The sequence below is a fragment of the Dipodomys merriami genome, unplaced genomic scaffold (genome assembly GCF_024711535.1).
Source record: "Dipodomys merriami isolate MVZ:Mamm:240054 unplaced genomic scaffold, mDipMer1.0.p SCAF_81, whole genome shotgun sequence".
Lineage (NCBI taxonomy): Eukaryota > Metazoa > Chordata > Mammalia > Rodentia > Heteromyidae > Dipodomys > Dipodomys merriami.
Window position 1 is genome coordinate 4,445,037 of NW_027206413.1, and position 15,627 is coordinate 4,460,663.

Below are 15,627 nucleotides of genomic sequence, written 5' to 3' on the forward strand. Positions count from 1 at the left end.
TAAACTTTTCTGCCAGGGTTGGCTTAGAACCATTAACCTTCAGGTTCCAGCTCCTGAGTAGCTAGAATTACGGTTGTGGACCACCAGAACCACCAGATTCTACTTCCACCTTGACATTAATTCAAACATAATTCTAAAAATTAAGTCAGTGGATCAGCCCAATTTGGAACTTTAAAACCTCAAATAATTTTGCCTTCTTCCTGCATAAAATACCTTGATTGTTTTTAGTTTTATTCTAGGGCTTTGTATTATAAAATCAAGGGCACAACACCAAAAAGTAAAACAGTGCTCCTGGAATGAAAAGTACTGTTAGTCAATGGTGGCTAGGCAAAAGCTCAACATGCTAAAAGCTGCACTAAGGAAAGAAGAAATAGGAGCCTATCATGGGACTATTCTGTTCCCATACTAGGTGGAAGGCTTGGAAAACAGTATACTGAAGAATAATTAGTTTAAACATTTTTCGATTATCAGCATGTGGTAACAGGCCCAACTTACAACTTTATCTTTTCTTTTTTTAAAAAAAAATTTTAATGTTTTTTTATCATAAAAATACTGTACAGAGGGTTACAGTTACATGAAAAAGGTTTTTTGTTTTTTTATTTTTAATGCAGTACTGGGGGTTGAACCTCGTGCCTGCCAATCAGAAGCGCTGCCTGAAAGCCATCTGAGACAGTCTCACTTTTTGTCCCAGCCATGCCACTACACAGCAACATACCACCTTAGCTGGGATGACAGGTATACAATACCATGCCCAATTTGTTGCACTAAAATGGAGTCTCCTGGATTCTTGTTCCCTGAGCTGGCTTGGAACTATAATCGTCACTATCTCAGCTTCCCACGTTATTCATGCTGGCCTTGAACTGTGATCCTCCAATCTTAGCCTCTCAAGTGGCTAAGATTACAAGCGTAAATCCATTATTCAGTATAACTTGTCTTAATTTGGCGGTACCAGAGATTGCATTCAGGGCCACATGCTGGCAGACATTTCCCCTTGAGCTATACTTCTAGCCCCTTTTTGCACTGGTTATTGATGTAGGTTTGCACTTTATGCCCAGGTTGACCTAGAACTACATGATCCTCCCCATTTCTTCCTCCCAAGTGGAAAGCATGTGCTACCATTCTCACTGTGTGAACATTTTCTAAATCAGATGCTATGTAAAAGTAAATCTAATCCAAATCCTAGTAACTCACACCTGTAATCTCATTTACTCAGAAGGCTGAGATCTGAGGATTGTAGCTTGAAGCTAGCTTAGGCAGGAATCCAATTAACCAGTCAAAGCAGAGATGTGGCTCAAGTAGTAGAGTATCAGCCTTGAGTGAAAAACTAAGGAACAGCACCCAGGCCCGGAGGTTCAACTGCAGTAGAGGGGTGTGTGTGCATGCACACTCGGGCACACAAGCATATATACACAATTACTCTTTTATCTTTTAGGATGGTTACTTTTAATCAAATATCAGTGAGGCAGTAAAAGTGAAGTGGCACAGGATTAGATAACCATTTGCTTAAAGTATGGTCCATTCATCACTGGATTGTATTTGGAGGAAGAAGTGAGAAGCACTAAGACATGTTATCAGAAAAGCAACTAGGGCTGGGAAGTTGACTCAGTGGTAGAGTGCTTACTTCACATGCCTGAGGCCCTGGGTTCAGTTCCTCAGCACCACATAAGCAGAAAAAGCCTGAAGTAGCACTGTGGTAGGGCACTAGCCTGAGCTGAAGAGCTGAGGGACAGCGCCCAGGCCGTGTTCAGCCCCCATGACAGACAAAAAAAAGAGAAAGAAAGGGAAAGAAAGAGAAAGAAAGGAAGGAAACTAAGCAAAAATGGATGAGAGGCATAGCTCAAGTGGTAGAGTACCTGCCTAGAAAGTAGGTGGTCTTAAACTCAAATTCTGGCCTGCCAAAACAAACAAAAAAGGTTTAAAAAATACCCAAGAGTAGGTTTTAGAAAGTTGTCATAATCTCTAATTTTAACAACAAAGTAAATCTGAAATGTAAAGTATGACCTGTGACCACATCTCTAGGTTCTGGTAAAATTTCCTACTATAGTATACTAAAATAAGTGATATACCTCTTTTCTCAATAACTGGGTGGAGAAGTGTTATCTTCTAAAATTCTGAAGTAACTGTAATTCCAGTAACTAAGCTAATACATAAAAAAAAAATTTAAACATGGCAGAAAGACCTCCACTACTGAAACAGAATAGAGTTCAAGACCAAATCCAAAACCCATCTTCAATTAAAAAACAAAACAAAAACTTGCCATATTACTCACCTGTAGTTTAGAGTGAAGAGCCAAGTAAACACGAAGCATTTCTACACTGCTGCGAATATGAACAGATGCTCTCTCTGGCTCAAAGTTTGGATTGATCAAATCATTGAAGGGTTCATTTGTGACATCATTTCCCAATAAAGAATAGTAAAAGAAAAATTCAGGTTGTCTTTCTGGAAGTTTCATGGTACACGGAATTAGCTAAGCATGCAAAGAAAAAGATGAATATTACTCTGTTAATCACTGAACATGTCTATTGTACTCTAAATTACTTCCCATAATGTTGGTTTTTAAAAGTCTTTAAAAATTAACCATTCTCTACCAAATTAATAGCCTTTACCAACAAAGGCTGCACTTTATAAATGGTAAATAGGAGAATCTGAATCCAGGTCATTTAATATAAAATATCCTGGTCTATGTCAGAAGTTAAAAAAGGCCTAGAAAACCTATGAATTAATATCAGAAAAGTAGGCCTCATCTAATTGGAACATAATTTCTCAGAACTGCTAAGACTCACATACAGATGTATATAATCAAAAAATAAGATATTTATCCTACAAAAAAAAATTAAATTCTTAACAGACCCTAAATGTTCACTAGAATGTTATTAAGTGAGAAGTTGTGAACATTCCATGTGTCAGCCAACAGAAAATAGTGGTAGAGTGCTAGCCTTGAGCCGAAGAGCTCAGAACAGTGCCCAGGCCCAGAGTTCAAGCTCCATGACCAGCAAAAAGAAATAATAATAATAAAGTTACAGTCTATTTCAGATAGTAAAAAAGCAATAATCACCTAGATATTTAAAGTGCAGTATTGAATACAACAGATACTCAATAAATGTAAGTTATTCCTTTTATCCTATATTTTAAAATGTATTCATGTTTGACTAGACAGTTTCTACTCACATGGGTTTACATACATTGAGAGAACCACCTATACTCCTAAAAAGTAGAACTCTAAGCTAAGGCAATCCTCAAGCAGAGCTTTATGAAGAAAAAGATGTACAAAAGATGTATACTGATGGAGACAGACAAAAGTACGTAAAATGGAAAAGTAGGGGAAAAGGAAAAACATCCCAAGAACACATACAGTAACATATCCTTCTTATCTAAGATACACTGTACTCATGACATCTCTATACTACTTTAAAAATAAATTAGAAAAAATATTTTTAAAAATCCTTCTTGTAGTAGGCATGAATTTAGTAAGACAAAGTCAAATTTTCCTTTAAAAAGAGTCTTAACCTGATAATCTTGAAGGGAAAAATTAGATACCTTTTAAGTAAAATAAAAATGTCGTCACTAAATGCATATTTCACTTGTGAAATGTCAATGGGGGGTGTATATATGTAAAAAAGCCAAGTCTAACAAAAATTTTAATCATAAGCCAGGAGTTAGTGGCTCACAACTCTAATCCTGATTACTCAGGAGGCTGAGATGTGAGAGAGATGAAAGGATTTTGGTTCAAAGTTAGCCCACGCAAGAAAGTCTGTGTAAGTCTCCAATAAAGCCAGAAGTAGAGGTGTGGCTCAAGTGCTACCACTTGAGCCTCAAAAGCCTTGAGCAGAAAAAGTAAGGGACAGATCCCAGGCCTTGAGTTTAAGTCCTAGTAAATTTAAACACGCACGCACGCACGCACGCACGCACGCACGCACGCACGCACGCACCATAAACCCATCTCTATTCTTAAAAATATGAATTTATTCCAGATGCTATCACCCAATAAAAAGTCAAGAAAAGTGGACTTCTCGTTAAGAAAGACAACAGGATAACAGCAAATGCTGTCCTGCGCCACAGCTGGCAAGAGGCAGTATACCATGAGCATCCTTGCTGAGTATCAGGAATACAGGCCTTGACTATTCTTTACCCAGGCCAATTCCCAGGGCCATTTCTATAGCTGGTAATCTTGAGAAGTTAATATGTCTTCCTGAAAAAAAAACTAAGACTGCTTACTGCTTACAATAAAAATAATGCATGTTCCCACATTATTTTCCTCAGCAGAGATAAAACCACTTACTTGCCTTTCTGTATACCCCACATGGAATTCAAGGTAAAAAGAACTGAAGAAAATATACTGATATTCAGGTTGCTCTCAGTGCTGGGAATACTATAGTCTTTTGATCCAGAACTAAACTCTCCAATCTTTTACCATCTTCATGAAAGGAACATGCTAACTTGTTAGCTTACAAGCAAGGTAAAATATAATCCCAGACCCAACAGGCATTAAGTATTTCTGAGAAAAATTGTTCCTGACATTGCTTATCAAAATGTACATGATTCAAGAGGCAAACGGAAAAATTCCCTCCATCAGTTCTGAAAGTTTTGCACAGGACAATGGCAATGTTTATTGTTAGTCAATCTCTCCAAATCATAAAATTTATTGTTATCAAGATACTGATATCTAGATACCTTTTCACAAAGTAAAAATGTTTCTGGTATGAGCACATTTTTATCTCAAATTTTAAACTGTATATATACAAATCTATTTACTATCTATCTAAAGGATAAAGGTTTAAGAAATAAGGTGTTTTCTAAGTTCTTCATGAATCACTAATTTCCTAATCACTAGCATCTTACCTGCTCCAACTGGGTGGCAAAGGCTATGGTCACTGACATAATGAAGGAGTCAGTACAATACTCTGCTGGCCCGATCTGGTGGTAACCTCCCTCCTCATTCAGCACCGCTACAATGTCCTTCGGGTCAAGTCCAGGGAGGCTAGCAAGCACTTCACAGACAAAAACACAATTACATCAGACTGCGGTTTGCTATAAATTATTGTAAGGTTTTACTTTTTATTTCATTCATTCAATTTTGAGACAATGTCTTCCTCTGTAGCTCAACCTGGCCTGGAACCTTGTAAGGATTGGTATTTTAGGCAGGCACCATTTTAAGATTATAAAAGCTGATTATATTTTTCAATTTCCTCGGCAATTTTCATGCATACAGCTAATATATAAAAAGGTTTTCTTTAATTCTTATATGTACTCTAAATAAACTTCATTTAATTTTGTTTTTCCATATACAAAAAACATAGTCTAGCCAGGCATCAGTGGTTCAGGCCTGTAATCCTAGCTATTTACTAGGCTGATATATGGAGGACTAGGGTTTGAAGACACTCAACAGAAAACCTGGCTCCATCTCTAAAACAATTTTCTTTAAAAAAAGCCAGGTTAAAGGTGTTACTCACATGGTCGAGGGCCAACTAAGCAGTAAAAGTCTATCACTTGAGACCCTGAGTTCAAATTTTACTGCCAAAAATATTCTGATAACATTTTCATAAAATCAATAAACCATATAGAAAAAACATCTAAAATAGGTTTCACAGTGAATCTAAGCTGGGAGGTAGAAAACCTAGATCTGCCTAAGTCCCTGGTAAGGAAAAAAACAATACAGATGACATAAGTATCCATACGAAATCTGCATGTAAAAAGCCTTCATAAAAAAAAAAGGTGGGGAACAACTTGTTATATGAAAGCTGTTGACTGATAACAGAAAGGGGGGTAAAGGGAAATACATTCTGTCAGGAAGTAGGTACTGGTGGGAAATGACTGGATTAAAAAGGAAATGAAGGCGGTCAAATACAATTAAAATAGAGCATTTGCAACTATACAAATAGATCAATAAAAGTTGTCGAAACGTTTTAGATGGGGGATGAGACAGATTGGCAAACACTGAACACATGTGGAAAGGTAACAACCCCCCCCCTTAAAGCCAATTTTAAAAAAGTAAACTAGATAATTAGTACATTAGTACAACATTAAAAAAAAACATGCTGTAGCTAATAAATACTTATAGCAAAAATACCATTAAACCTAGCACTCAATTTCCCACATGTGAACTGTGGAGAACATACTCAAAGTAATGTAGGATCTAGGTGAGGGGAGGGGTTACACAGAAAAGCTTCAGGGAAGTGCAAGTATTCTGCACACAACCATGGACTTCTAGCAACAATGAAGTATCAATGAAATTTCCCCAGTTGTGATCACATCCTAGGTTTGGGATGTTGATGATGGATGAGGTTGCTCTATGTGCAACTCTCTGTGCTATCCAATTTCACTCCACACCCTTAATGACAGTGATGGCAAAACTAAGCAGCAATTTTCAAAAATACAAAATTCTTTGTTCTAGATTATACCAGATGAGGAAAAGAAAAAATATCTCTTTGCAAGATTTCAAATGAGTTAAAACAACAAGTGCTGGAGGTGTTACAACATCACAATATTTGTCTGATGTACTTGGATTGAAAATAGATGTTAAGGGGCTGGGAAGGTGGCTCAGTGGTAGAGCGCTTGCCTTGCATTCATGAGGCCCTGGGTTCAATTCCTCAGCAACACATAAGCAGAAAAAGCCAGATGTGGTGCTGTGGCTCAAGTGGTAGAGGGCTAGTCTTGAGCTGAAGAGCTGAGGGACAGTGCCCAGGCCCAGAGTTCAAGCCTCAGGACCGAATTAAAAAAAAAAAAAAAAACAAGAAAGAAAGAAAGAAAATAGATGTTAAGTTTGTCCAGTTCCCTGTGTAAGCTCAGCTAACCCTCCCACACGGTTCTCCTTGTGCTATCCCCTCCTAACCTTCTAGTCCATAGATGAACTTCTCAGAGAATGCCTTTAGAGATGGTGCACAAACCTTTTCCATCTCGAGGGGGAGCCCCCTTTGCTTTAAAACTATCCACCGGTGCTTTTGTATCTGTTTCCAAAGTGATGCTTATCTGTATCTCAGATTTGAACTTGGTGTATTTATTACTCAGCAACTGGTACCATTTTGGTGCCTAGAGCAAAACAACAGAACAGGAACATCTTAATAGATAATAGGAAAAAAACCTATTGGAAATGCTCATTAAGGTTCTAAATAAACGACCTTTAGTTTGTCAGCAATTTTCCTCTCTTAACTATCTCCCCCTCCCACATTTTATTAGAAAGGAATTAATTCCACTTTGGAAGCCATCAACTGGATTTCCCTTTGGAAAAATAACTTAAAACATTGAGGCTGCCTTCGTTTCTCCCATTCTTATGCTTCAACAGGTAAAATATTAAAGGAAAGAAAAAAGCTATTTCTTTCTATCTTTACAACCTTCTACTTCTTCTCACATGATTTTTTTCTTAAATTTTTACGTTGTTATTATAAAGGTGATATACAGAAGGGTTACAGTTATGTAAGTCAGGTAAAGAGTACATTGCTTTTTGGATACTTTCACCCCTTCCCTTGCTCTCTCCCAGTTTTTCCCTTCTATCTCCCACCCACAGTTTTATAGTTCATTTTCAACACAATGTCCAGTAAGTAGCACTGCTACATTTTTGTTTTATTTTTTGTCTGTCCTGGAACTTGAACTCTGGGCTTGGGAGCTGTCCCTCAGCTCTTCAGCTCAAGGCTAGCACTCTACCACTTGAGTCACAGCACCACTTCCAGTTTTCTGAGTGGTTTATTGGAGATAAGAGTCTCATGGACTTTCCTGCCTGGGCTGGCTTTGAACCTGGATCCTCAGATCTCAGCCTCCTGAGTAGCTAGGATTACAGGCGTGAGTCACCGGTGTTGGGCTTGCTGGATTATTTTCACCCTTTGTCCCTGCATTCCTCACATTAGATATAGAAAATGTAGTTTTCTATTTCCCTAATGCCTATTATTTCATGCTTTGTATACCTTTTCTTCCTGCCTCATTTCTGCTTTATAATACTGACATCAATTAAGAAAATCTTACTGCTAATAAAAAAAATACTAAAGAAAACTAAAGGCCTGATAATATAGTTCTGAGTTATGAACTATTACTGTCACTGAATAAAGTTCTATATAGAGTAACCCTCACTCCAGCAACATCAGAAACTCCTATCCAGACTACCTGGAATTCTCACAAACCGGGAAAATCTGCCCATGAGTGCGTATTATATGTACTAATGTACTAGTATTAGAATATGACACAATGATTCATGCCAGAGTGAAAGACAAGACTAACATAAATGCAATTTTAAATAGATAACAATGTCACTGATATACACTTAATGTCACATAATGTGCAGCTGGTTCCCTGAAAGCATCTGTAAGGAACAGGAAGCAGGGAAACCAATGAGGAGGTGATTATGAAAGTAAAATAAGAAACTGAGGTAGCATTAGTGAAATGCAGAATAGTAGACAGATCAAGAAGAATGGAGAACTATGAAAAAAGGGAAGCCAAATATCAGGAAAGATTTCTGTTTCTATCTCATACAACAAGAGAGGGATGACCATTTTCTACAGCAAGGAACACGTTCAAGAATTTTAAATAAAAGCTCTGGACTTGAAGATGTTAAGGTTGAGCTCATAGCTACTTAAACATAGGTTGGAGCACAGAGACAAATTTCTTTGAGAAAGAGTTCAAAGGAATAATGAAAAAGGTTGATTTTTCTAAATCAAGTTCATGACCAAAACATCAGAGCTATGCCACTGGCTCAAGTATGCAATTTGTTTCAGGTCCAGTATTTTATTTTATTTTCACTAATCCAGTGTCTACTGAAAGTAATCAATGTCTAACATAGAAATATCAAGAGGACAATACCTGTTTTGTTTCTTGAGCAGTTCTTAAGTCCAGAACAATGTAACCTATGATTTCTTTGGCTGAAGATGAAGGATTCAAGGCAAAGCACTGGAGTTTGATTGGAGTACGCTGTAACCTGCAAAACAATTTATGTAATAAATAAGATAGTTTTTTCTCAAAATTGAACATTCAATATTAAACTTGAAAAAAATGGCATTATCCAAATAACTAAAATTTAATGATAATTGGGTAAGCTATATCTATTTTCTATTTTATTTTGAAGAAGACCTCTTCAGTCCAGGCACCAATGGCTCATTCCTATAATCCTTGCTACTCTCGAAGCTGAGATCTAAGGATCACAATTTGAAGCCAGCCTGGGCATAAAAGTCCATGAGACTCTTACTCCAATTAACCACCAAAAAAACAGGAAGTGGAGCCATGGCTCAAGTGGTAGAACACCAGCCTTGAGCTTTAAAAAAGCTCAGAGACAGTGCCCAGGACTAGCACACACAGAGAAACACAAAATGACCTCTTTGACCAGAAAGAACTGTAAAATATATTTGCCTCTATACTACTACAAAAAAAAAAAGTTGAAATTTTAGGCCAGGCACTGGTGGCTCACGTCTGTAATCCTAGCTAATCAAGAGGCTGAGATCTGAGGATTCAAAGCCAATCTGGGCAGGAAAGTCCATGAGATTATTATCTCCAATTAGTCACCAGAAAACCAGAGAGGAGATGTGGCTCAAAATCATAAAGCACTAGCCTTGAGTGAAAGAGATCAGGGACAGCGCTTCCCAGACCCCGAGATAAAGACCCATAACCATCCCGCAAAAAAGTTAAAATTTTAGTTTTTTCCTCTAAAGAGTTATTAAGTAAGAACAGGCTTTCTTAATCTTCAAAGCCTTTTGATAGTCAAAAATTATGAATCCTCAGGACTGATTTTTGATAACCTTTCTTACACCACAACATCAGATATAAAATACAAACTACAATATATGCTATCCCACAAAATAATTTTAAATTAATAATTCAATGTACTTGATTCACAACGTTACTGATTATTATAGCATGAGATCTTTTAGTTTAATAAACTAGAATAGCTCTAGTTTATTACTAGTTCACATACTAGTTCATTACTAAGCTGAATTGATTCTGTCATTAGGTTTATCTAGTGGAATTACTATTTAACTGCTTTAAGCACAAAATCATCACTTTTAAATTTGTCTATCATTTTCTCAGCCTGCAACAGCCAAAGTGGTATCCCTGGGTACTCACAACTGTAAGCCCAAATACAGGTGTGGACTGTGGCACCCCACAGCAGAACCCTATTTCAGCAGGTATTACAGAGCCACAAAAAACTTAAAACTTTTTGATACTCTGTAAGAATTCAGCATCCCTTTAAATAAATCCACAGAAACTAGCCAAACGAACAAGTACATTTTTCCTTAATTTCATTCTCTTAACTTCCTGTTCTCAGTTCATTTAATACTAAGAAAAGGCCAGTACTGGAATGGTTTCCCAGACAGAAATACATTTTCAATCATTTAATACACAAATATCTTGCTGTTCTGGTCACAGAGTTCATGAAAAAATAAGATGCCATAACTTTAAATCCATTTTAGATACTAGACTCTCTAAAGACCAAAGAAGACAGTAATTTGCAAATAGCAGTCACCTGTGCTGATGAAGAACTTTCCTATCAATTTCCCAGGCTAGCTCAGTAGCAAATTCTGGCTGGTCAGTATGGTCCACAGGATCAGTAGCCAACTGCTCTCCATCAAATTTTGCTTCTACTATAAGCGTATGCTTTGGACGTTTGGGAAAATGGCGACCTGAAGAAACAACAGTATGCAGATTAGTTGGAAATATACAAAAACCAAGTAGGCTCATTTAGTAGTGAGTGTGTGTGTGTGCGTGTATGTGTATGTGTATGTGTGTGTATGTGTGTGCATGCATGCCAGTCCTAGGGTTTGAACTCAGGGGTTGAGCACTATTCCTGAGCTTTTTTTGATCAAGATTAGCACTCTACCACTTGAGCCCCAGCTCTCCTTCCAGATTTTTGGTGGTTAATTGCATATAAGAGTCTCACAGAGCCAGGTGCCAGTGGCTCGGGCCTATAATCCTAGCTACTCAGGAGGCTGAGATCTGAGGCTCCAGTTTCAAAGCCAGCCCGGGCAGGAAAGTCCATGAGAGTCTTATCTCCAATAAACCACCAGAAAACCAGAAATGGTGCTGTGGCTCAAATGGTAGAGCTAGCCCTGAGTTGAAGAGCTGAGCAACAGCACTCAGGCCCAGAGTTCAAGCCCCATAATAGACAAAAAAGTCTCACAGACTCAGATTAGTTTCTGTAATCAAATTCACATAGATAAGATCTTACATATTTAATACTATGTATTTACTCCTATATAAATGGAAAATTAGGTTTAACATTTCTAGACCTATATGGCTATTAATTTCCACACAATGCCAACTCAGTAAACTGGGATACTTTTTCCAAAGTTGATAGCACATCTAATGTTTCCAAAAATTCAAATTATATATAAATATGCATATATCTATATGCATAGGTATGTTTTTTATTTATATAAAGGGCCAGTAATAGCAGTATGTTATGAATCAGTAGTGGTATCAGCTTTGCGAGGTTCTGCCACCATCTGAACAAAATTAAAAACGTCCACCATGCTCCATTAATAAAAAGGAAGCCAGGCGCCAATAGCTCAGGCCTGTAATCCTAGCTACTCAGGAGGCTGAGATCTGAGGATCACAGTTCAAAGCCAGCCCAGGCAGGAAAGCCCGTGACACTCTTACCTCCTCCAATAAACTACCAGAAAACTGGAAGTGGCACTGTGGCTCAAGTGGTAAAGTGCTTGCCTTGAGTTGAAGAGATGAGGGACAGCACCCAGGACCAGAGTTCAAGCCCCATGACTGACAAAAAAAAAGTAAAAATGTCTTTTTCGAAAAACCCTGAAAAATGCAAAATTCTATTACTGGTACCTGGCACATTTTTTTTTAAATTAGTTTCTCTATCATCATCTGTAATAAAAAAAAAACTGGAGTAATAAAAAAAATATTTGATAAAGCAGTCACAGTTCATAAACAAAAAAGTCTGGTGAAGGGACCACTATTAAGGAGTTCTATTGCTACTCTAGCTGAAGCTACTTGGTCAGAAAAGACTGGACTGCAAATTTGAGTCTCATCCTGAGGCTCTCACTTGAGGGTAAACACTCCACTCTGAGTGGTGACACGCACAGCCCAATTCTTTCATTAGTACCCAAAGGCCTCTCTCAGAACCTCATTTCTGACTGCTCTACAAGATCATTAGTTTCTCTTATAAATTTCACATGAAAGTGAACTTCATATATGTTAACTTACAGTTTCAGTCAGATAATGATACCAAAGATCACAATTTATCTGAGAACAGAGGAAAGGCAGTAGAACAAGATGCCTGCCTCAACCCAAAGACAAGGAACATATTAAGACCAAAAGAAGTCTTATCCCTAAGATGATTTCTTTGTTGCATTGTATGTCCCTCCCCCATGGTATAACTCTTGCTTTCACTGTATTTGATGTTGGTATAATTTGTGGAGGGGAAGGGGAAAAACAAATTGTTTAAATAGGGATATAAGTGGACCTATTGCAACAGGGAGATGTACAAGTTGTTATGTCGAAAAACGAACTTTACAACTTTGGGGGGGAGTGGGGAGGGAGATGGGAAGGGTAGGAAGGGGAAACAAAGGAGGAGTTAACAATGCTTGATAAGAAATGTACTCATTATCTTGCCCATGTAATTGTAACTCCTCTGTATGGTATTTTCACAATAAAAAAAAAAAGAAGCCTTATCCTTTCCTTGAAATTTGATTCACAGTTTAAATGTTACTTTTCAGTAGGAATTCAATTTCTTTTGAATAAAAGGTATTCCCAGAACTGAAGACAAGAAATTAAAAGCAGTCAATATAAGGGAGAAGCTGGCTGTATAAGAGACTGACAGAGCCACAAAGGATAACATTTGCTATTCTAAGGAGCAGTCATTGCCTTTTAAGGAACAGAAAAATCTGAAGACTGTAAGATTTAATGTCATAATGGTTATTGCCAGATTGTAGGAAATGTTAGATGTTTCTAGGAGGAAGAAAAAATGTAGGAAATATATTATTGAAGATTACTACAATAGGTTAGTGGATAACAAATGCCTCTAATCCAGGTATTCACAGTGGAAATTTGTCCATTTGAAAGTTTATATGGCTGAAAAAAAAAAGTTTATACGGCTGAGACAAGCAGAAAAGGTCAAAAGCAATGTACATATGACCAGATGTGAAGTGAAATGAACACCAAGATAGGGACACAAGTGGTTTTTGCTTTCTTGCTATTGTTTCTAACATAATTTATAATGTATCATGTGATTTTTTTTTTTTGTTTCTTTGTATGCTCCTCCTCCACTGTATTTGATGTTGGTGCCCTGCATCTTGTATATACACTTTTCTAATTTGGGAGGGGAAGGGAAAAAAATGCTTAAATAGGGATACAGGTTGACCAATTGTAACAATGGGATGCACAAGACACTGTTGAAAAATGAACTTTACAAAAAAAAGAAAAGAAAAGAAAAATGAACTTTACAATTTGGGGGCAGGGGAAGTGTAGTTGTGGAAGTGGAAGGGAAAGGATGGTAGGGGAAAAACAACAATGCTTGATAGGAAATGTACTCATTACCTTGCTCATGTAACTGTATCCCCTCTGTACAGTATTTTTACAATAAAAAAGTATAAAAAAAGTTTATATGGAGACCCCTGCTATTATTTAGAAATCCACAACACCAGGTAGCCATTTGTAAGATAGGGATGGGAAAGAGTCAAGTTCTTAGGAACTCCAGGTTCTTGGCTTGGGGCAACTGTAAGGTTGTACTGAAAGGGAAAATAAACAAACACAAGAGCAGGAACAGTTTGGAGAAAGGACTATATACCAAGGTTAGGTATGTTGTGGCAACAAGCTAACTGACATTCCTGACTCTAGGTTTTTCTCCCCAAAGGCTACTGCTAAACTTGTGTAAAGTGCTCTCCTATTTAGGACTATCTACCACCAACCTATTTCTTAGAACATGAATTCTGAACTACTTGGCTTTCAAGATCCTCACCACACTCCAACTAGACAGGATTTTTTTTTGCTGTCTTGGAGGATGTTCCTAAATATTCACCGCTGGAGGTCCTGCTACCTTCCCCAGTGCTCCACCCAGCATTTCATTCCCACAGACTTGTGGTCCTGATCATCCAGTTGCTGGGGGAACAACTTCGTGTGTGCGCGCGTACAGGCTCACACACCAATACTGGGGCTCGAATAAGGACAAGTGCTGCCCCTTAGCTTTTCCCCTCAAGGTTGGCACTCTTACCACGTGAGCCATAGCTCTACTTCTGGCTTTTGGGCAGAGTTAAGAAGTCTTGGGACTTTCCTGCTTGGGCTGGCTTTGAACCACAATCCTCAGATCTCAGCCTCCTGAAAGGCTGGAATTATAGGTGTGAGCCATCAATGCCTGGCCCAGGGATGATTTTTCTTTCCTGCCCTCGGCTATCAGACGTTTACAATAAAAGACACTTCAACCATCATGCTCTACCCTCAAGACCTGTATGTATTCACCGTCCAGGTTACTAAGAGTGACTGATCATCCCAGGGGGACGGGGTCTCCCACGCTACAAGGGAAAGGCCCTCAGGACCCAGGGCCTCGACGGAAGCCGTGGCGCTCTCCGGCCGGGCTGCGAGAGGGTCTGCGGTGTTTCGGCAGCCGTACCTTCTCTTCAGCGGATGGCTTCCCGATTCAAGAGCTAGGTGTACTCCCCGCGGCCCCCCGGCCCTCGGGCCCGGCGGTACACCGTGCGCCCTCCAGCACACGGGAGGCTGGGCCACCGTGCGCACCGCACCGCACCGCACCGCCCGGGGCCGTCCGAGCCCGGCGCCTCCACTCCGCGGCCCGGGCCCCGCACCCTCGGGGTCGGGGTCGGGGTCAGGGTCGGGGTCGGGGTCGGGGTCGGGCGGGCCGCGCGCACGCGCGCCGGGCCTCCGAGCCCCGGATGCGGCCGCCGGCGCCGCGCCGCTCACCTTCGAGGATGGACACGACGATGAGGAGCTGGTCGGACTTGGAGACCATGGTCGCGGCGGGCGGGCGGCCGGAGGCGGGGTCTGCGGCGGGTCGGGGGGGAGAGGCCGCGGGTGAGCGGCGGGAGGCCCCGGGGCGCCCGCCCGCCGCAGCCCCCGCCGCGCGGCGCCGCTCCGGGCCCGCGGCGCGCCCCGGCCTCCCCCGGCCCCGGCCTCCCCCGGCCCCGGCCCGCGCCCGGCCCGTGACGGGACGCGGAAGCCGCTCCGCGACCCGGCCCCGCGGCCCTCGGAAGCGAGTCCGCCGCCTCAGGACCTGCTGCCGCCGGCTGGGCCGCTTTTCAAACGCCCCGGCAGCCGCCGCCGCCGCCGCGCCACGCTTCCGCCTAGCAACCGGGGCGGCGGGCCCAGAGCCCGGGGGAGGCTGGAGGAAGAAGAGCCATAGAGTCCAGGGCCGGCGGGGATAGAACGCCCGCGGCCCGCGTCACCGCCGCCCTCGGACGTTGGGTTCCCGAGCCCCGAGGGAGAGAGCAGCTCGCCGTGCCCACAGCGCCGCCTGCCGGCCGGCCGGCCGGGGGAGGCCGGCGGGGGGGAGGGGGGACTTGTGCGCAGGCGCGCCGCTGCCGTAAAGCGTCCCCGCGGCTGTCGTAGACGTGGTCCACGGCTTGGGGCGTGCCGTCGTGTCCGCGGTGTGCACGCGGCGGAAGCTCGTTTTCCGGGTCAGCGTGCTTTCAGGCGGCCAGCCGCAGAGCGGGGCCTGGGTGTGCGCCCGGGACTCCCCACGCTGCC

At 41.0% G+C, this 15,627-nt stretch overlaps 1 protein-coding gene across 2 annotated transcripts in view; it reads right to left on the bottom strand.

Moving 5' to 3' along the window:
• LOC138819724 (centrosomal protein of 120 kDa) overlaps positions 1 to 15,242 on the bottom strand; it is a 60,266-nt gene extending 45,024 nt beyond the window's left edge. Inside the window, exons 1-7 of one of the 2 annotated variants that reach the window (XM_070011269.1) lie at positions 15,155 to 15,242; positions 14,845 to 14,925; positions 10,439 to 10,595; positions 8,785 to 8,899; positions 6,885 to 7,026; positions 4,840 to 4,988; positions 2,270 to 2,467 (exon numbers count right to left, since the gene is read on the bottom strand). In XM_070011269.1, the coding sequence (XP_069867370.1) occupies positions 2,270 to 2,467; positions 4,840 to 4,988; positions 6,885 to 7,026; positions 8,785 to 8,899; positions 10,439 to 10,595; positions 14,845 to 14,893 (810 nt within the window). In that variant the 5' untranslated portion in view covers positions 14,894 to 14,925; positions 15,155 to 15,242. Of the gene's footprint in view, positions 1 to 2,269; positions 2,468 to 4,839; positions 4,989 to 6,829; positions 7,027 to 8,784; positions 8,900 to 10,438; positions 10,596 to 14,844; positions 14,926 to 15,154 lie in introns of those variants that run through there. The other variant, XM_070011270.1, reaches the window with a different exon arrangement.
• Positions 15,243 to 15,627: the final 385 nt, after the last annotated feature.